Source organism: Nothobranchius furzeri, chromosome 5 (genome assembly GCF_043380555.1).
Source record: "Nothobranchius furzeri strain GRZ-AD chromosome 5, NfurGRZ-RIMD1, whole genome shotgun sequence".
NCBI lineage: Eukaryota > Metazoa > Chordata > Actinopteri > Cyprinodontiformes > Nothobranchiidae > Nothobranchius > Nothobranchius furzeri.
The window spans coordinates 61,318,128-61,340,086 of NC_091745.1; the positions used below are offsets into that span (position 1 = coordinate 61,318,128).

General features: G+C 42.5%; 2 protein-coding genes and 1 long non-coding RNA gene across 4 annotated transcripts in view; 1 reads left to right on the forward strand and 2 right to left on the reverse strand.

The window, feature by feature from the left end:
• Positions 1 to 8,376, forward strand: part of LOC139069855 (uncharacterized) — a 9,554-nt gene extending 1,178 nt beyond the window's left edge. Inside the window, exons 2-4 of one of the 2 annotated variants that reach the window (XR_011520521.1) lie at positions 5,218 to 5,274; positions 6,004 to 6,137; positions 8,124 to 8,376. This is a non-coding gene — a long non-coding RNA (uncharacterized lncRNA). Of the gene's footprint in view, positions 1 to 5,217; positions 5,275 to 6,003 lie in introns of both variants that reach the window. The other variant, XR_011520520.1, reaches the window with a different exon arrangement.
• rpz (rapunzel) lies at positions 896 to 6,835 on the reverse strand. Its single transcript, XM_070550990.1, has 3 exons — positions 6,696 to 6,835; positions 6,416 to 6,488; positions 896 to 3,010 (listed from the first exon to the last, which is right to left on the reverse strand). Exon 3 carries the CDS (start codon positions 2,996 to 2,998, stop codon positions 2,315 to 2,317), a length of 684 nt encoding a protein of 227 aa, XP_070407091.1. The 5' UTR covers positions 2,999 to 3,010; positions 6,416 to 6,488; positions 6,696 to 6,835; the 3' UTR covers positions 896 to 2,314.
• Positions 8,377 to 8,469: 93 nt separating the features above from the next.
• On the reverse strand, positions 8,470 to 16,250 carry LOC139069850 (uncharacterized). The gene is made up of 4 exons (XM_070550983.1): positions 15,584 to 16,250; positions 11,498 to 11,797; positions 10,951 to 11,038; positions 8,470 to 10,785 (listed from the first exon to the last, which is right to left on the reverse strand). The coding sequence occupies exons 1-4, from the start codon at positions 15,951 to 15,953 to the stop codon at positions 10,365 to 10,367; spliced, it is 1,179 nt and encodes a 392-aa protein (XP_070407084.1). The 5' UTR covers positions 15,954 to 16,250; the 3' UTR covers positions 8,470 to 10,364.
• Between the last annotated feature and the right edge of the window lie 5,709 nt (positions 16,251 to 21,959).

Genomic DNA, 21,959 nt, shown 5'->3' on the forward strand with positions numbered 1-21,959 from the left:
TTTTGAAAATATTTTAGAAAACAAAACAAATACTGATCAAAATATTTTGTTTGGTGCAGCGATGCAAAATAAGATTGTAAGTTTTTGTAATTTTTAATATTGAGATGATTATTTTTACATGTCGAAAAGTGTTTACTAGGAGTGATTCAGTTACTGTTTCAGCATTTGGAAAAAATATTTTGAGCAAGTTGGTATCATAATGTTACAAATGTTTGTCCTGCAACAGATGTATAGAACAAGGCTTATTAATAATACAGTGATAGAACATGTTTTATATTAATAATGGGTTAAATGCTCATTGTGCTTTTCAAACAAAAATAAAAATTGCTTTAGCGCAAATATAATATAGTTGTCATTATCTGCTACAAATCTACTTGAACCATTGTTTAAATATTACTATCTAAATACTTCCATCCATCCATTTTCTGGGCCCGCTTTGCCCACGCGGGGGGATGCTATCTCCAGCGGTCAACGGGCAATCAGGTGGGGTACACCCTGGACAGAGAGCCAGTCCATCACAGGGCAGCACAGAGACACACAGGACAAACAATCATGCACACACACACACACCTAAGGACAATTTAGATAGACCATTTAACCTAACAGTCATATTTAGGACTGTGGGAGGAAGCCGGAGTACCCAGAGAGAACCCACGCATGCGCAGGGAGAACAAGCATGCTCCATGCAGAAAGATCCCAGGCCGGGAAGTGAACCCAGGACCTTCTTGCTACAAGGCAACAGCTCTAACCACTGCGCCACTGCGCAGCCCACTATCTAAATACTCAAGGATATACAGTTAAATGCGGTGATTAAATACCCACCAAAAAAGGTTTCCATTAAAAAATGACTAAAAATAAAATGCCTCATTTGATCTTTTATGAAATAACGAAACTGTTTTATTTTTGTGTGTTTATTTATTCTGATGCATCTACATATCCAGACGTTAATAACAAAAACATTCACATAAATGTCAGAAAGCCTTTTGAGGTCAATTTTCCTCCACTTTGACTTAATTGTGTAACAATAAGAGATGCTAAAGCAGCTCATACAACAGAAAACCACTGACCAGGACAGAGTAGAGCTGCAGAAAACAGACAATTAAACTGATAAGTAAATAGAATTATTGAGTCAAACAGGAAGTGATTGTTTTATTAACAGAAAAATGATGAAACATCAGGAGCCGTTGGACACCACCGGTAAAGTTATTTCATCAGTAGTGTGATGGTAAAAAAATATTAAAACATTACACACACACACACACACACACACACACACACACACACACACACACACACACACACACACACACACACACACACACACACACACACACACACACACACACACACACACACACACACACACACACACACACACACACACACACACACAAAACTGGCACTTTTAGGCACGGTTGGTCAAAACCCCAAACAGGAACGTTGATGCTGAGAATAAATCTTGTTAAATATGAACAGAAAGGATTTAAAACACTTTGTTTTTCTCCTGCATCAATTCTAAAAATCCACAATCACTAAATTTTTATCCGTAGTGTCAAAGTTTTACCTCAAGGGTGAACATTTTTAGTTGTGGTTTCCTGTAATTAGTGTTTTTAACGTTCTGACCAAACTTTAGAGGCCAAATAAAGATTTCAGCAGAGCAGCATCTAAATGACCAGAAGCATAGCTGTGACGATTATAATGGACACGTTCATCCTCATGCAGTTTTGTTCTTTATCTTGTAACATCGTCTAGGTTTCCTAGAAAGCTGTGATACTCAGAAAGTGGTTTAGAAAGTGCACAAAGGTGTGTAAAAGCAGGGTGGGCGAGAGAAACCGACCCAAAATGATTCAAACCAGAAAAAAATGACGTGTTCAGATATCCCCTCCCAGTTTCAGGCTTAAATGACATGAATGCTAATTTACTCTTATTTTGAAAGTTTGGGGATTCACTTAAAAAAATAGAATTTACAATTAAGTGTCTGCTTTTATTAGACCTTCATCTCAGTGAAGCTAAAATCCATTTTCTTCCATTTTTATCTTTCTAAGTGGACATTTTTAAATCACAAAGTGCTGAATATTGAAAAGTAGAAATGAAGGAACTTTGGTGGAAAATAGAAGCTAAATGGCTTTTAGGGCTCAATGAAAGCAGGAAATCCAGCAGAATTTCCACCTTAAAGCTCTCTGATGTGCTGCGGGTTCTGAGCAGCGCGAGACAAGCTTTAGCCTTCATTTTCTACAGAACAAGCACAGGTTTGACGTTGGAGTAGAAGCAGGAATGTGGACATGAGTGTCCTAAATGTGAAGACATCTTTTCTTCATTTGCACCTGCGCAGGGCCTCCTGCATCTTCTCCTGCACGTGCTCCATCTTCTCAGCCCACTCCTCTCCCAGCCCCTCCTCGTCGTCCCCGACGATGGCGGCGTAGCCCATTAGGGCGATGAGGCCGATGCAGAAGAGGTAGGTGAGGCGGGTGCAGAGGCGCTCCATGGTGCGGCGGTCGCCCTGCGAGTGCTTGAGGTAGACCTCCAGGATGGGTCTGCTGAAGAGCTTCCGTTTCCCCACCACGCCGTCGTACAGCGTGTGCAGGTTCTGGTCGCCCAGGTCATCGGCGTAACTCTGCTCGAAGTCATCCTTCTTGCGCTCGCGGAACTCCGGACGTGCCTCCACCATGTCCATGAACTTCTTAAACTGGTGTTTCAGGTTCTCCTCCACGTGGCAGTACTGCCCGTCCAGAGTTTCCTTCTCGATCTGGACGAGCGTCTTACGGTTCTGGTGCGAGAGCTCGTCCAGCGCTCGGTTGACGGAGCCGAACTCACGCTTCAGGGTGCGGATGTCCTCGTCGTCGATGTGGTGCAACACCACCCGGATGAGGGAGCCTGCAACGCCAAATATGGGGTTCACCACAGCCGCTGCTGAGGAGATGGTGGCCACACACTGCAGGACTTTGACCACGCCCTGCTTCAGCTTGGCTCGGTCCTCGCTGATCTCGTCGTCCATCATGGTGTCGATGATCTACGATGAGAGAGGAGACGGAAACGATTCAATCAGCACGTTTTATCAGATACAAAAAACAATCGTAAAGCTCGCGGTTAAACCCTAACACCTTTAAAGGCTTTTGGTCAGCAGAACGTCCAGATGTTTATCAGCTTTTGATCAAATATCTCCAATGTGGGTTAAAAGTGTGATTTTATTTTGTGCTTTTCTGTGAACGGGCCGAGAAAATTCACCATTCTTAAATCTTCCCGTTTTTGACTTTGAAAATAAACGGAAATAATCATTTAAGCAGCAGCCGTGGACGGGCACTTTTCTATTGTAGCCACCGGGGGAGCTGCTGTCAGCCTACAGAGAGTTTCAAGCTGATTTTTAGTGCATTTCTGTCACTTTACAGTTAAAAAAAACTAACTGCAAATAGCTTTTATCCCAACATCTTGTTACTTCCCTAGAATAAATAAATAAAATAAAATAAATAAATATGCATGTAGCAAAAGCACATTCTACAAGGTGGTTTTATTTTTTACAAAGAGAAAAGTTTAGAAACAGAAAAATCTTTACTTTGCCCTAAATGTAATACAACAGCTGAATACCCTGAAATTAGAAATGTATAGAAATAAAATCAGCTGGTGATCAAAATTATAAAAGATTAAAGAAGATCAACCAATCAGAAACATCCTAGTTTCCCCGTTAGTGAATAAATCGATTAAATAAACAAAACCAGACGTTTTCCTGGTCTGTAAACACACTCAAGACATAACTAATCTGCCACTCTGGGACCAGAACTTCATTTTAATCCTGTTATTTAGAATTTTTGTAATACATCTGAATTAGAGAAAAGGGCATCATGTTAAGTCCATGTTGTTGCTTGATTTATTGGCTGATTAAAATGTGTTTAATGTGTCAAATATCCACATTTGTAATTTCGTTACATTTTTATTTTGTGATCAATTTAAATTCATTATTATTTTTATTGCCATTTATTTGTTACAAGCTGACCCTTCATCGCATTCATGGTAACATTATTATTTTTTGATATTTTTAGTGATATTTTATTTTGTAACCGCTGGCTGCAGAGCATTTCCTGCTGTCTGAGTACTTCTACATAAAGAGGTGGAGGTTTGGGACAGTAATCAGCTGCTGTAGTGAGGAGGAGGAGGAGGAGAAGGAGGAGGAGGAGGAGGAGGAGGAGATTTGGGCTGAAACACTTAAAAAAATGGATCCCTGGATGAAAAGTGTCACCAGCTCCAGTAAATCTTCCATCCTTCCTGGAATGTTTTAAAACTCTCTGAACCAGGAAGTGGACAGATTTTTGTCCCTCACTGGATGCTGTAGTCAGCAGTGAAGGAGTTACCAGTCTTCGTGTTGCTGGATGACACAGCTGCTCTGAACAGTGGAGCTTTTCAGCACCAGGAGGCTCTCCGTGAGCTCCAATGGAGCGAGCCGATAGCTCCTGAGTAAAGAAGGCCGAGTCAGGCAGGAGGAGCAGCTGGTGGGCGGATCAGAGAAAACCGACGCCACAGAGTCAACACTGAGCTGAAAAACTCGTTTTTATGATAGAACCGGAGCAGCAGCTGAGGATGAAGATGGCTTTCAGGACTTTTAAAGGTCTGGTGTGGAAAAACTAGAAAGGAAGCAGCAGAATCTGGAATAAAGGAACAAACAGCTGCAGCAGCTGGATTTAGCAAATGTCCCAGAGCAGACCTGAAACATGCTGGTATGGTAACCAGTCAGGCCAAAACACCAGTGATTAGCAGAATCACAGGATCCAAACTAACACCAGGTCTCTGGGTGTAACCCAGGATTCATGTTCATACCAGCTAACACCAGAAGGGGGCAGCATTTTCACACCCTCCCATATGCAGCCAGTCTGGTTTCAGCACCACGGCTGTGGACTAAAACCATCAGCTCTACTTAACCCTTTAGCTTCAGGAAAACTTTTTAAATCTGGAATTAAACACATCTAACCAACAAAAACATAAACGTTGACTTTTCTGAATTATTGTTAAAGCTAATTTCAGCAGAGTTTAAGAATGATTAACTCCACACTTCCTATTTATTGATGTCAGGCATTTGATGTGTGCTTTAACACATTTATCATCACTTTCTTCATTATCTGATTGATTTATCATTTAACAAGACAAATAACCTCAGCAACTGCTGCTTGATGAGATTACCAGATCAGATTTGGGATTATTTGTCTTTAATATGCTTCACTATGTTTGCAGATGCTCATGGATCGGAGAAGATGCCTCATAACCCATCAAAACCATGAAGATCTAAAGGTAGTGAAATGGTTAATCACCAGGATGGTTAGAAATAATGCTTCTGGTAAAGAATAGGTGTGTTTTTAAATTTCCATGATGATAATTTGAGTTTTTTTTCTTTAATCTCACATGAGGTGATTCTGGATCAGTCAGCTGTGTTTACACCCGCACATTTGAATTAGCCCTTTATGCTGATTGAATCATGTTTAGATCTAAAAACCTGCTTTAAAGACTAGAATAGGATTTTTAGATGATATTTATGATTTTGTTAAGATGCACAGAGAAACAAACGGGTGATAAAAATGTGAATCAGGTGCCAGTAAATAGATAATTACAGCTTTCTGCTAACCATTTGAACATAATTGAGCCAATCAGAGCTCCTCTTAAATAAATAAAGGATCCATTAAAATCATGCATCTGTGGCTCACTTAGGTTTGTGCATTTATTCAGAATTTAAAGTCAGGAAAATAAAAAATGTGAATTAAATCTAAAAATAGATTAAGTTAGCAGCATGTTGGTGTCTAAGCAGGCAGCTGTGACGTTCTCATCAGGGAGTGTCAGTCTGATCTCACCTGATCCAGGCAGCACTGAGGCCATCTTGGATGTTTTCAATGATAAAAGCAAAGCTAGGCTAATCCAAACTGACTCATTAAACTTCATTATTACCTTGTGGATCTGGTGGAGGTTAAATCTGAAATATTTCCTGATTTCCCCCCTGAGGTTTCCTGCGTTCTGCTCTCTTTACAGAGCTGTTCCTGATGGGCTGTTGGGCCAGAGGAAGTTCATCAGAGGCTTCAGCTCTGTAAACAATAACTGAGCTGATCAGGTCTAACCCACAACAATGAATGGTCCCCAGAGTCATCCGGAGCTCTGGTTTGTTTGTGAGTATCTAAAACCAGCAGCACATCCCCTCTGCTCCCAGCTCTGGCCCAGTCACACACCAGTTCCTGAAGCTATGGCTCCCCCTAGCCACCTCTCCATATTTCCTTGTTAGTGCACAACACAAGCTCTGGCCCTCCCTGTCATGAAACCCAAGAAATACACCAAAATACACCAGAAAACTTGGACTTTTCTGTCTAAATGTTGGGTTTAGAGCCCCAGGTTGTCTCTCAGCCAACATTAGGAGCCTTTGACCAAAGCAGAAGGCAGGATTTCTTACCTTTTCAGACTGGATCTGCCTAGCTGCTTACCAAAGTCCCTAGCTCAACCCTCCTTCTTCTTCCCAGCAATCCCTGCAAAAAGGACACTTCCATGTAAGTTGAATATGTAGGGGTGATCAAAATGGACAAAACCATTTTTAAAGAGGAAAATTGGCCCCTTAACCCCCCAAAAAGGTAATTTAGGCCTCAGATCACCATATACTTTAATATTATTATAAAAAATACAATTTAATTGGCCTTAAATTTAAAAGCCCCTTCCTCATGAATGTAGTTTCATACCCTTTGAAAACTTCACTTCTTGTGCTCCATCCAATAGTCACGCAGTTCTCAGATGAGCTGTTATTGGCCGAGTGCGTAACTGAACAGTGAGAAGCTTTCAAATGTGTTCTGTACGTTTCCAAACGTTGGTGCATCTCTGGTAGGCTCAGAATGCCAAAATAATGGGACTTAACAGAAAAAGGAGAGTGTTTTCTTGAGGACTAGACTAAAAAAGCGAAGAAAAATGCTTCCACGAGGATAAAATCCAACGATATCTAAAGAGCGCATCGGATCCAGAGCAGACCTCTCCAAAAGTGCACTGGTGTCTCCAAAGGCACAGAAAAGTCTCCAAAGGCTCCAAGAGGGGAAGAAATGATGCACTCATCCAACTTTAAAGGCAAACATTATCATTTAGTCCAAAACTGATCATTTATCTTGAAAAAAATCGAATATGTGTTAAAATAATGTGAACATCTGCTCCAGAGTCAAATCTGTGCTAAATTCAAATTGGCGCCGTAGCTCTGACGACTGAATCGGAATTTATTTTAAATATTTATCATTTTAATTTGAAAAACAATATAATATGTGTTGCAGGAGCCTAAATCCAGATGATAAAAGAGAAATAATGAGTCCGCCTGAAGGGGAGCAGGGAGGAGCGGTCCAAGCTGTGAACGCAGTCCGTGCGCCACGGTCCTCTCATCGCCTGTTGCCTCATTCAGACACAGAAAAATAAAATAAAACACACAGATTCTGCTCCGAGACACAGAATCCACCCAGACAAACCGCGGAAACCCCAGGTGGAGCTCCGCTTGACGGTTTGGAGATGTTTCCTCCAAAACAAAACGCATGCAAATGACGCTGGTTCCCGTTCCAGGATCCTGCTTCCCCCACCCAGCCGGATATTCAGTCACAACATAAAGACACGATCAGACATAAAACAGACTGTCGGGATGGGTGTCGGCCTCCCCGCTTGCCCAGACCTGATCTCGATCCCGCAGCGGGCATTGGACCCCCGCACATGCGTCCCCTCTCTGATATGGAACAGCGCGCTGCTGTTCTGTCTGACATCAGCATGAAGCAGACATAAAAGAGCTCTGTCCTTTAGAAATAAAAGCCGCTTTATGTCCGTAGCAGCGCCTGAGAGCATCGCGGCGCTGATGGCGCAAACACACCAGTCTTTACTTAGAACAGACGCAGCTTCATTGCGCCTGTTTGTGCATCTGCCGCAGCAGCTGCAGAGAAGAGAAGACCGGCTCACGTTTCAGTTATGGAGGAATCAACAGCAGCATGCAGTCAGATGTGACGCTAAAGAGCGAACTTGACCTGTGCAAGATCAGCAGCTGTGCGCCAGCCTGAATGTGCAGCTGTCATGGTAACAAGCATGTGGCGCAAGACGCGTCTGGTTTTTATCCCCTCTTTGTTTTTCTGTGTGTGTTTGTGTGCACGCAGGAGAGCTTGTTGATGGTCTGAAACCCGCAGACACGAGGCTCTGATGACAGAACTCACACCCAAAATACCAGGTAAATGAAAACAAACAGCCTTGTTTTTTATTTAGATTTATTTCTAAAACTCATGAATCTTTTTAGTTATTGGAGCAAAAACGATTCACTATGTTTAACACCTTAGAAATGTGTTTTCTCACATCATTTAGATGTTTTTCTTTTATTGTATTGTCAATAAAATCAATAAACTTTAAAAAAATTGCTGCTGTTTTCGTTTCTCACATGTTTAGATCTGTAAATGTGGAAAAGAATTTGGGAGGAACTGAAAAAAAGACACTGTCCTAAAAAACTCGTTTTCATTTGAATCAAATATATTTATTTAGCTTTTTCACAAAAACGTTTTAGAAACGGTACATAGTATCCCAAACACAAACAGTGATTATTAACACAAACTCAGCTGGGAACTTTATTAGACTGAATCAAAAAGCTTGTAGAAGCAGGTGCTGGACTCCAGGGGGCGCCACACTGGAACAAGCCAACTCCCAGCTTTAATCAGAAATCGCGCAGCATGCATGCATGCACACGAGCGCGCGCGCACACACACACGGATCAGGAGGACCTAATAATCTGACTAAAATAAGATTTTTCTTGATTGTAAAAACTTGGTTTTATGTGAAATTTGCATGTAAATATTTACCTGATCAGCCTGATAACACACTCCGTTTGGAACAGACATGAAAACACACCAAGTTGGGAGTTCGCCTGGCAAGCCAGACTAAATAAATGTATTATTTAAAACTTTGCAAAGCAAGAATTTGGTCTAGTTCTGTTCACTAGGCTAGTACAGAGTAGCAAAGCCTTTGTTTACCTCCTGCTAACAGGTTTCTGCTCCTCCTGAGTCAAGGACAAGGACATGTTTAGCCACATGTCCCAGCCTTGTCCCCCAAGAAATATATTAGTTAAGTATGTCATTTCCCCCACTCTTTTAACAGGTTGTTTAATAATATTTATGATTGTTTTAAATGAACAATGAAATAAGATCAGAAACACCTTAAAATGATGTTTGTCCTGGTTTGTGGAGGCTCTGCTGCTGAAGACTACAACTATAAGAACATTTTCATCTCAGAGGTTTTTCATACCAATGGACAGGGCTGATCAAATCCATTAATCGTACAATAGATGAAAATTAACTCAATAATTTTTCCAGCCTTGATACACCAGCCTTTGTCAGACACGTGACCTGCATGTCAACCACACCCCCTCAGCGCCGTTTTAGGTGTACGAGTCGCGTTGCTAGGGTCAGCTGCAGCTGACGCAGAACAAGGATGAACCCTTGCAGGGATAAAAATGTGAAGGCTAGAGAGCGGCACTTTCAGAAATTTTCTACAATCCATAACGTAGATCTCTACGACCTCAAAGGAAACAAGTGAAGCTCAGACGTTTCATTGCTGCAGAAAAAAATTCACTTCTGTAATTTCAATATTTAATTGTTGAATTTAAAGGGTGTAATTGCATTATTATGATGTATTAACATCACATAAGTGGTTATTTTGGTCTCGACAATATAGTTTAATAATTTGTGGGACATTATATCGTTCATCGTCCCAGGCCTACCGACAGTCCAAATTCATGGATCAGCGGATCATCCTCACGTGTAACTCATCACATCACTGGAACCATTATTAAATATTCTCTGATGAAGGCGAGGATGATTCAGTCTGAGAAGTTTAGGAAAACCTGAAAAACACCTGGTTTCATTTATAGTTGTATCCTGAGAAACAATCCTGACACTTTAACCAGTTTTACATTTTTGCAGCTTTGTGGCTTGTAGAGTTTATTAGAATTCTGATGCTGGAACAAAATAAATAACAGGCTTCAGAATGACTCTCCGTGGGGTAAGGTTCTCAGAAAGGCGCTAAACAAGTGCAGGAGGTTTATCACTGAACAGAAGATTTTTCATCTAGGACCAGAAACCAGCGGCTTATTTTATTAGATCTGATGATTATTATTAAATCAGCTTTTTAAAGGTTAAATAACTAAATCCGAAGCTGTCTGATGTGCAGATTGAGTTATTTTTTATACAATTTTGAAGATTTTCTATTAAAACAAACAAACAAACAGGTTGAGCTCTTTCCAGGTGATGAGTTTAGCCTCTGTTACCATGGCGATAGCCTCACAGAGAGCCCTTATCATGATGCAGAACTCCTGCTTTCTGTTACGTCTCTCAGAGCTGAGGATCTCCAGATGATCAGCTGCACAGGATCCCCCCACCGTTACCGTGGAGCCCCTCCCTGGTCGGCCCCTGTGGGGCTCCAGATGGGTTCAGGTTCTCAACCATGTGTCCGATCTGCATGTTCCCAGTCTGGTGACGAGTCACTTTCTGAGCGTAGTATCTCCTGGAGGAGGTTCTCCATGCCTCCCTTTGCAGCATCTGAGACTCCTCGGGTAACCCCGATATCGGCATCCTCCGCCTCCTGTCCATGAAATAGTTGGGCTGAAATTCCCGGGAGTTTGTGATGGGAGCAACGGGGACGGAGCGCTGGGGGTTAGCTCGTTGGCGGGCAATTTTTCGAGCATAATATCGTTTGGAAGCTGCTCTCCAAGCGGCTCTCTTGAGTCTCTGAGCCTCCTCCGGCAGCTCGGACATCGGCACCACCCTCTTCTTGTTCCTGTCAGAAACAACAGGTGAGAAACTCTCGGAGCAGCAGTTTTCTTTTAATGTGTCGATTAAATAAATCTCAAGGCTGTTAGTTGTTCTTTAGACCTTTAGAATTAAACTACTGAACTCTGACACAGAAAGCCTGGATGGAAGAACCGCCACCAATGGAACTCACCTTAGCTGTTCCCCTCCGATGACGTGTAATTCACCAGGGTCTGCTTGAGGTTTCTCTTTGCTCTTCTTCGCACTGCTTTCTGGTTTTTCTGCAGGATTTTAGGAAAATAAGAACATTTTCTTAGTCTGGAAATCCCACATTTGTCTCTACATCATAAAATTGTCTTATTCAATTGCTGCTTTTAGTGTTGCCATCCTCTCGGGAGGAGCTGAGACAACATCTCTACTTAGTCCTGGGGAAGCGATACAAGCATCAACAAAAGTGTGATTTAAGTTGGATGCCACCTTAAAGAGGACTCACTTAACCTAAACGTGTAGAAAACTATAACGTTCACTCCAATTTATCACATATTAACAACAAAAGACGTGTTTCTATAAATAGAATTAGATTAAAAATGAGAAGATTTTACAGAAAAATAGGAAAACAGCCAACTAAACACTGACCTGCACACAACCAGAGCACCAAGAACAACTAAACAAGCTTTGACCCTCCAGAGAGAACTACAGCGTATTGTACAGCTGTGGAGTGATAAATATTTATACGTTACGTTTTACGCCGAGACTCGAATCGTCCTGACACAGGACGTCTGCCCTCTCCTGAGCCTCTGCGACTCTCTCCTCACTCATCTCCCACTTGACTAGGACAGCATCCACTTCACAGGGTTCTTCTTTGACGACGAGGCTGCTGGGAGGCGTAGTCAGGTGTCTGGCTGCCTCTGTGACACCTGAAGCCTCGGAGGAGCGGGAGGTGTAGGTCGGGTCCAGGCCCAGTTGGCTGGGGGAAGACAGAAGAACCGACTCGTGGCTTTGGGAGGAGACGTGAGAGGGGGGTCGTGCAAAAACGCCCACTGTGGGAGAGAAACACACAAAACACAATAAATAAATCATGAGTGGTGGAGACCTGGTTATTAACCCCGGTTAATTATGAAATAAACCATATGCACTTTGCAGCACCATGTCTCACTTCCTGCCTGGCTCATTTTCAACTTCATGACAATCCACAGGTGTCATCTGGCAAAAATGGAAACCATGCAGAAAGATTTTGCAGCTCTGCATCCAGATCTGCACCGCGCCTCAGCCAGTGTGAATAACTTGACTGGACTCAAAGATTTTAGATCTTTGCAGATGCTGCACAGATGCCAGTCCACACCTCTCCCACACCTGGTGTAAACAAGGCTGAAGACCTGAAACAAATATCCCTACAACTGTGGCCTCCAACTCAGGCTCTCTAGAACCTCCATCCAGCATGTTTTAGTTGTTTCCCTGCTCCACTGCATCTGGAAATTAGCCTTTAGTGTGAACTTTAGCTCAAGTTATTAAGATTTAGTTGTTTCTCTGCTCCAGCACACCTGATTTTAATCATCAGGCGATTAGGATTCTGCAGAGCTTGGTGGGCTGATGAACAGGTGTGTTGAAGAAAGGGAAACAACTAAAATGTGCTGGAAGACCAGGGTTGGGCACACCTGAACTAAAACATGGTGCTTTGATACCCTGGAGGACCAGAGTTGTCCAACCCTACTCTGGACAAACGTTTGAAGAAAAAGAAGAAAATATAATTTCTATAGCGCTTCTCAAGATAAAAATCACGAGGCGCTTCACGAAAACAAAAAAATGTAAAAGTATAAAAAATAATTTAGAAAATGGTTAAAAATATATTCAAAATGAGCAAAAAATAGACAATTGTGATAAGAAAACTGTTAAGAAAGAGAGAGAGTGAATAGGAAAGAGGGAAATCAGTGGATCCTGAGGAAGGTGGAATAGGTGGGGAGAGCAGAATAAAGAGAGGATGGTGAAGAAGGTCATACAAAAGCCAGCTTGAACAGGTGAGTCTTCGGCTGCTTTTTAAAGGAGACCACTGAGTCCACTGATCTCAGGCTCAGGGGAAGAGAGTTCCAGAGTCTGGGGGCCACAGCAGCAGATGATCTGTCACCTTTGGTCTTTAGCCTGGTGCGATGCACAACCAGTAGGCTTTGATCACTGGACCTCATGGACCTGCTGGGGGTGTAGGGACTAAGAAGATCCCCAATGTAAGATAGTGCTTGTCCATGTAAGGCCCTATAGACCAGAACCAGGATCTTGAAATGAACCCTGAAGTTGACTGGCAGCCAGTGAAGCTGGAGGAGAAGCGGGGAGATGTGGGTGTGTTTGGAGGACTTGGTCAGAAGCCGAGCACAGGCATTCTGAACCACCTGTAGACGGTTCAGGGAGGTTCTGCTCAAACACGTGAAAAGAGACTTACAGTAGTCTAAGCGTGAGGAGATGAAGGTGTGGATAACTGTCTCAAGTTCAGAGCGGGACAGAATGGGACTCAGCTTAGCAATGTTCCTGAGATGGAAGAAGGAGGAGCGAACAAGAGAACTGACATGAGAATCCAGGGTGAGAGCTGGGTCAAAGGTCACGCCAAGATTCCTGACGGAAGGTTTGGTGTGAGAAGCAAGCTGACCAAGAGAGTCTCTGACTTTGCTTGTCTGGGGCACAGATGAGGATCTCAGTCGTATCTTCATTCAGCTGTAGAAAGCTCCCAGCCATCCAGGTTTTGATAGTCTAAGCAGGTGTGTAACAGCTGCAGCTTAGACATCTCATGGGGCTTAAAGGAGATGTACAGTTGGATGTCATCTGCATAAAGATGGTAGGAGATTCCTTTGAAGGAGCTCAGGATGTGCTGAAGAGGAAGCAGATATAGGAGGAGGAGCAGAGGCCCCAGCACAGAACCTTGTGGGACACAATGGGTAAGAGAGGTGGTGGAGGACCTAAACTTGGAGACGGCCACAGAAAAGGAGCGCTCAGAGAGATAAGAGGAGGACCACTCCAGAGCAGACCCTGATAGGTCTACCCAGTCTCTCAGCCTCTCCAGTAGCAGGTGATGGTCAACAGTGTCAAAGGCTGCAGTCAGGTCCAGCAGGACCAGAACAGATCAGTCCCCTGCATCACTGTGATTCAGAAGGTCATTATAGACCCTAAGAAGAGCTGTTTCAGTAGAATGAGCTCTACGAAAACCTGACTGGAAGCTATCATAGATGTTATGTTCATCAAGAGCAGCTGTGAGTTGTTTAGCCACAACCTTTTCCAAGATCTTGGAGATGAACGGAAGTTTAGAGATGGGTCTGAAGCTGCTATGGAGAGAGGGGTCGAGACTCGGTTTTTTTAAAAAGCAGGTGGATTACAGCGTTCTTAAAGTAAGCAGGGACCTGACCAGAAACCAGAGAAGCATTAATTATAGAGAGCACGCTGGGACCGATGGACTGAAAAGCATTTTCAAACAAAGATGAGGGTAAGCTGTCGAGGGGGCATGCAGAGGTCTTCATAGAGTTAACTAGTTTGGTTAACTCAGGCAAAGAAACAGGAGCAAAGCTTTCTAGGATGATGGGCCTGGTTGGAGTCGGGAGAGGCAGCGATAAGGCTTAAAGAGAGATGCTAGATCTAACCTTATTGACTTTGTCCACAAAGAAAGACAGAAAGTTATCACAGTCTGTAACAGAGTGGATGGAGGCTGTAGGAGAGGCAGGAGAGACGATGCTGCTGATGGTGTTAAACAGCACCTTGGGGTTCCTTTTGCTCTGGGACATCAGGTTGGAAAAATAGGAAACCCTGTCGTCTCTGACTGCAGAGTTAAAGGATGTCAGAAGATCCTTTAGGTGCAGCAGATGGACGTGGAGATGGGTTTTCTTCCACAAACGCTCAATATTTCCGCAATGGCGCTTTAGGCTGCAAAGGCTGTCATTAAACCAGGAAGTAGGGTTCACTGCAGGAACTGATCTGGTTCTGACAGGACAGATATTGTCCAGAATGGAGAGGCAGTGCTCGTTAAACTGAGAAGTTAAGGAATCTGGGTCGTTATCACAACAGGGTGGATCAAAAGCAGCAGAAAAATTGCTAGCTGTGCTCTCATTAAGAAAACGAGAACTAACCATACAGAGAGCAGGAGGTGGGGACGCAGAAACTGACAAGTTAAAGAAAATGCAATGGTGATCTGAAATATAAACGTCCTCAGGACTAACACTGTCAGCATTTAGACTCAGGGTAAAAACAAGGTCCAGAGTGTGTCCCCTGGTGTGTGGGGCCAGAGACATGCTGAGTAAAGCTGAAGGTGTCCATAAGGCTGGAGAAATTCATGGCAAAGTGGTCAGAGGGATCATCAACGTGGATGTTAAAATCACCAACAATCACCAGTCTGGACAGCTTCACAGTGGAGGATAGAAAGTCACTAAACTCCTGAAGGAAAGAACTGTTTGGACCAGGTGGACGATAGACCACAGCACAGTAGAACGGGTCCTTACGCCCGACTTTAATCAGCTGCAGTTCAAAGGAAGCAAAGAGACCAGAGGTTGTAGAGCTACATGGAAGATGGTCTCTGAAAACAACAGCTAGGCCTCCACCACGACCAGAACGTCGGGGCTGGCTCAGAAAACAATAACCACTCGGGCAGAATTCAATAGACAATTTGGACATATTTGCCGTGTTTGATTCCTTTATTTAACGTATTAAAAGGTCAATGGGACAAATCCGACACAGTTTGCGTCCACACGTGGACAGCATTTGACCCGGTCCAGGTCTGTTACCTGTTAAAAAGCAGCAACAATCTAGTTCTTTTTATAATCACCTGTTCTGACAACGGAAACATAAACAATACTTACACGACAACCTCATTTCACACTCCTGTGGCCCTGATCCTGCGCAGTCCCCTTCTCCTGATTCAAACCCGCTCTGCTCTCCGGTTTGCCGGTTACCGGAGCTCCGGACTCTGTTCTCGAACAGTCCGCACGTGCAGCCGTGTCGACGCAGCACCTGCAGCTCGTTTTCCAGCTCCGTCAGCCTACTCTCCAGCCGCTGGATCTCTTTGTCCCTGTCGGCCACCATCCGCTGGTACTCCCGAGTCCTGGCGCTGTTCACCCCGTACAGCACGTTTAATACCGAGTCTATGGCTAATCTGACGGCGTTTTCTACCACCAGAGCCTCCTCGTCGCGTAAATGCGAGCGCAGAGTTTTGTTTTCCACCAGATTCATCCTGAAAACGCGAACTGTGTGTTGCGTTAGAAAGGACTCACCACAGAGCTACAAGAAGCTAGCTAACACCGTTCGATGTCACCTGTCGCTTGCACACAGTCCTCTAAAAGTGACATTTAACTCGAAAAGTGATGCTTTTAAATGTTTTGAAACGCCCAGCAACTACCTGGATTTGGTTCAGACTTTTAATTTTTAGCTGACGCCATTTCTGATGATCGGGTTCCGAGTCTTCCTCTTCTTCGATTAAATAATGTGGGCAGACGTCGCTCGATGGCCACGGCGCCTCCTGGTGGTCAGACCAGGGACACAACTACCAGTGTCTTGCAGCAACGCCACAAGTTTACCTCCGCCATTTACCCCAAGGGCGTAGGAACGAGTTTAATATTGTGGGGGACACATTTTGGAAATTTAACAAATCTGTTGTAGGTCAATATATAGGTCAACTTCACTGAAAAAAATACATTTAATGATTATTTCTGATTCGAACGTGTCACTGAGTGTTTCATGCAGGCTGAACATGAACATAGTCTCCTAACGCTATCTCCTGCATTAGCTTCTGATAGAAAATCTGATAGACGGTGAAACTCTAGGATTATAAAAGTCTGACAGATGTGACTCTGGGCGTAAGGCAAAGCCCAGAAAGACAAGAAAATAACTTTTATAGCCCAGTTCACTAACATTCTGTTTTGTTGTTTTTTTGATCGGGGACCCATGAGCCAGCCAGAAGGGGAGGAGACTTAGGCTCCCCATTAGCCAGATCCATGTGATTACCGGCCAACGTGGACGTTTTAATTATAAAAAAGCTGTTTATGTGTCAGTACTGTTTTATTTTTATTTAATAATATGAATGTAGGATATGTTGTCTTATTCATATGGTAAGAGATGTGTAAACAGATTTAATACAAGATTAAAGCTGTGAATATTCAGTCTGAATTGATCTGACTCTCATCAGAATATTTTAAACTACATCAGCCAACAATGCTGACCAACAATCAGAAAAATCTGTTTGCTTCTGACAGAATGAAAAAAGAAATAATTCACTCACAGCATGCAGCTGGAACTACATTAATTTTCAGATGAACAAAAGAAAAAAACAGTGGCCAAAATTGCAGTCTAAATGCACCAGAATGCAGAGTTTAACACTTATTTTTCTAATATTTCTAAGGAAGCGTGTACAGAATGTAATTTATTCTTGAACCGTACTGACCAGCCCTATACTTGTTATGGGATTACATATATTTAACTGTGTTCACTTATTATTACATTCAAATCTTCCTCTCATCAGCAACCTAAAACCATCTCATTCTTCACTGTAGCACCTACCTGCACCTCAGCAGGTCTGGCTCTCCCTGTCTCACCCTCAGCAGGTATGACTCTCACTGTCTCGCCCTCAGCAGGTCTGGCTCTCCCTGTCTCACCCTCAGCAGATATGACTCTCACTGTCTCACCCTCAGCAGGTCTGGCTCTCCCTGTCTCACCCTCAGCAGGTATGACTCTCACTGTCTCACCCTCAGCAGGTCTGGCTCTCCCTGTCTCACCCTCAGCAGGTATGACTCTCACTGTCTCACCCTCAGCAGGTCTGGCTCTCCCTGTCTCACCCTCAACTGGTTCCTGCTGAACTTCATCTGATCTCTAATATAAAAACAGTGGACATGAATAAGGAGTAAAAATACTGTTGGAGGACTAGTGCAACATTAAAATCATGGTTGTTATAGTATTATTTAGTCGTGTTCACTTGTTATCATGCTTGACTCTTCCTCTCATCATCAACCATCTAAAATTTCACTCCACTGTAGCACCTACCTGCACCTCAGCAGGTCTGGCGCTGCCTGTCTCACCCTCAGCAGGTCTGGCGCTGCCTGTCTCACCTTCTTCATCATTTTCCTGCTGAACTTCCTCTGGTCTCTTATATGAAAAGTGACATGAGAATAAGGTTTAAAAATTAAATGTGATGAGAATGTAACAAACAAGCAACAATCACACTTACAAACTCCAAATGCGGGTTTGTCCAATATTGGAGGGGACCCCCCCGGTTCCTACGCCCTTGATTTACCTTCTTTGATCTGCAGCACAAGGCACATCTGCATGTATAGATTTACTTAAGTCCACTTAAATCGTTTTTTAACCAAAGTTTTGATTAAATAAAACAACGTACAAACCTAGGAAACACCTTTTGCTTATAATTTATTGATAAAAGCATCAGAAAAAGTACATACCACGATATAATAGCAAAAAATAGAGAAAGATAATTTGCTTTGTTTAAGATCCACAGTAGTTATAACAGTTGACATTAAATATTAGAAAACAAACCCTGAAATTTAGGGTTAGGTGTTTGAACGTACATTCTCATTGATGGCCACAAGGGGAAGGTGTGGGACTTCAAAACGCATTAGACTGTAGACAGAATTTAAGTGAGATTGAGGAGAGGCATAGTTTTTGGAGAAGAAAGAATTTTTTTGTCCAACACGGGCCTGAAACACCATCAGAACCGGGACAAGTACAATCTCAGGAGACTACAACCATGATCTCAATAGTTGTTATAGTGGGAAATCTGACAGAACCCACTGCCCAGTTTTCAGTGGCGCATCTAGGATTTCTAAAATGGGGTGGCCCAGGTGGGGCCCAGGTGGGGCCATATATATATATATATATATATATATATATATATATATATATATATATATATATATATATATATATATATATATATATATATATATATATATATATATATATATTCTTCCTAAAATAAAATGAATTATAATGAAAGAAATTGTGTACAAAATAAGACATTCAATAATTTAAAGGATGAATCCTAGTTACACTTTCTGAATATTATATAGATACAGCCTTGATATATTTCCTTATATTGTTTTTAATTATCAGTTCTTTTCCAATAATTTCATAGATCATTTTTTTAATGATAGTGATTTTATTATTTAACTTTTGAAAATGTATTTCTTCAAATGTGCGGTACTGTTAGGGATGGGTATCGAATTTGGTAATTTTTAAGGTACCGGCCGAATTCCATAGTACCGACCGAGCACCGATTCACGTCATTTCAAACGGTGCCTCGTTTCGGTACCCATCCTTCATAACGAGAACTTGCCAAGACAGCTGCGCATGCGCAAGAGCGTTATGTCGTCGCTCGCTGCGAGCCAGTTGTAAACAGAGCAGCATGGTAGAAAGAACGCACGCTAAAGCTTGGGTCCACTTCACTAGATGTGATGGGTAACTGGGTGATGATGAATCCAGCGACAGCGATCTAAGTGATACATCCTCATCTTAATCTGCTCCGGTAGGTGAATAAAATGTTTAAGATAACGTTAGCTTGATATGTTAGCTTCCGTTCCGCTAATGGTGCGTTTGCTTTCTCCTCGGAATTCCAAATTTCTGACTAGAAGAACATGAACGCACTCTAAAGTTTGGCTTCACTTTACTAAATGTGACGGGTGATTGGGTGAAGATGAAACCAGCGACAACGATCTAAGTGTGAGGCATCATCGTTTTAATCTGCTCCTGCAGCTAAATTAACTGTTTAAGATAACGTTAGCTTGATATGTTAGTTTCCATTGCCACCGTTATCAGCTAATGGTGCGTTTGCTTTCTCCTCGGAAATTCTAACTTCCCAGTAGGAAAAATCAAATGAAAAAGATGGCAAAAGGAATGAAGATACACAGTAAATTTAGTTCACAGTAAAGATGTTTGCTTCAGTTTAATTATCAGCTTATAAAACTACAAGGACGATGTTAAAATACCATCAGTTGAATGTTATTTATCGTGATATTTATCTAATATTGTTATATATTGAGAAAAATATATATTTAATTATAAAAGAGAATTAAAATAATAAGCACTCAAAAGTATCGAAAATTGGTACCGTTAAGTAACGGTATCGATTCCTAGGTACCGGGAATTAGTACCAAATCGATTCAAATGTCAAAGGTACCCATCCCTAGGTGCTGTTGATGAGGCAAAATTAGTTTACTGTTTTACTGAAATTCAGTCGATCATTCTTGTTCAACTTAAAATAAAAATAAGAAGTAATTTTGAAATAGAGAGAGATTCACGACACAAATAGTTTTATAGGGTTAGGTATATATGTATTTTTTTCGATTAAAACATTTTCATATAATTAAAACATGCCGCCGTGGTGTTGAGGGTGTGGAGTTCGGTGGCAGGAGAATCTCATCTCTGCTTTATGTGGATGATGTGGTCCTCCTAGCTTCATCAGGCTCTGACCTACAGCTCTTGCTGGGTAGGTTCGTAGCCAAGTATGAAGCAGTTGGAATGAGGATCAGCACTTCCAAATCTGAGACCTTGGTTCTTGACCAGAAAAGGGTGGCATGCCAACTCTGTGCCGGGAGAGAGGTCTTGTCTTAAGTGGAGGAGTTCAAGTTTCTCGGGGTCTTGTTCACAAGTGAGGGAAGGAGGGAGATTGATAGACAGATTGGGGCAGCATCTGCAGTGATGTGGAAGCTGAACCGGTCTATTGTGGTGAAGAAGGAGTAATGACCGAAAGAACAAGATCACGGACACAAACAGTCAAAATTAGTTTTCTCTGCGGGGCTGGGTTCAGCCTTATGGATAGGGTGAGGAGCTCAGACATTCGGTAAAGACTCGGAGTAGAGCCGCTGCTTCTCTATATTGAGAGCAGCCAGTTGAGGTAGTTTGGGCATCTTGTTAGGATGCCTCCTGGACGCCTCCCCAGGGAGGTGTTTCAGGCATGTCCTGCCGGCAGGAGGCTCCCTGGTCGACCCAGGACACGTTGGAGAAAGTACATCTCCGAACGGGCCCAGGAACGCCTTGGGGTTCTACTGGAGGAGCTGGTGGAGGTGGCCGGGGAGGGAACGGTTTGGAACTGGGATGCTGCCCCCGCGACCCAGACCCGGATAGGTGCAAGAAGATGAGACGAGACAAAATATTAAAACATGTAAATCATATGAAGAAAAAAAAAGCATTTTCATGTAGCTGACTGAAAACAACATACATATATTTTACTGTGATGTTAGTCCAACCGCTGAGCCCAAAACTCTGACATAACCAAACACAATAACTCGTGTTATATTTGAATTATGTTGACGTTTACCTCCATCCATCCTGGCACACCTCTGTGACAAAACAATGAAAGGTTATTTGGTGCTTTTGATTTTAACTGGACTTACGGTAAAATGGCACCACAGAAATATGTGAAAAATCCATCACACAAATGCAAAAGCTGTTTAATATTTTTATTGAAGAAATGGTTTAGTAGAAGGAGATCAGCACAAAGAAGCTAAACTGCAGCTCTGGGTCATCCACTGCAGTCTAGCCTTCATATTCCTGTGCTTCTTTTTGTATTGCTTTATTGTTATACAGCAGAACACAATAGATACAGAAACATTAACATTAAGTGAAATTATCATGAAAAAGCTGAATGCATTTATAAAAATAGAATAAAGTAACTTTAAAAATAAGGATCTATTAGATACAAGTTTCAACAGGAATACAGCAGAACGTTTATCCTCATCTTTACATGGTCTCCAACAAAAAGTTCCATCTGTCATTATCAGAAACTGCATTTGCTTACGTCACTCAACCACTTTCAAAAATGTACAGGAAGAGCTCCCCTTATCGCATCCTGTAGTGATGTGTGGCCAAAAAAAAGGTGTATCAGTGAGCTGAGAGGTCTTAGACTTTTGAACAGACAGAAAAGAACCAGCCCAATCCAGCCGAATATGCCCTGTTTCATAACGGTTTAATAACCATTCAAGATGGTAACAGCAGAGAAATTTAATTGAATTCTTTATGGATCCTCTCTTGCCAGCTGTTCACTCCTAAAGGTCAACTTCACTCATATTTTAATACATTTGCAGTGGCCATAGTAGGAACGAGTCATTCTCTGAGGACAAAAAGCTCCGGTGCACCTGTCTGAGGACAGAAAATTCAGCTGGAGGAGAATTTGAAATCTTATTTCCTGACGTATTGGCATCTCACCTTGGATGGCAACCTGCAAAGCGACTCTAC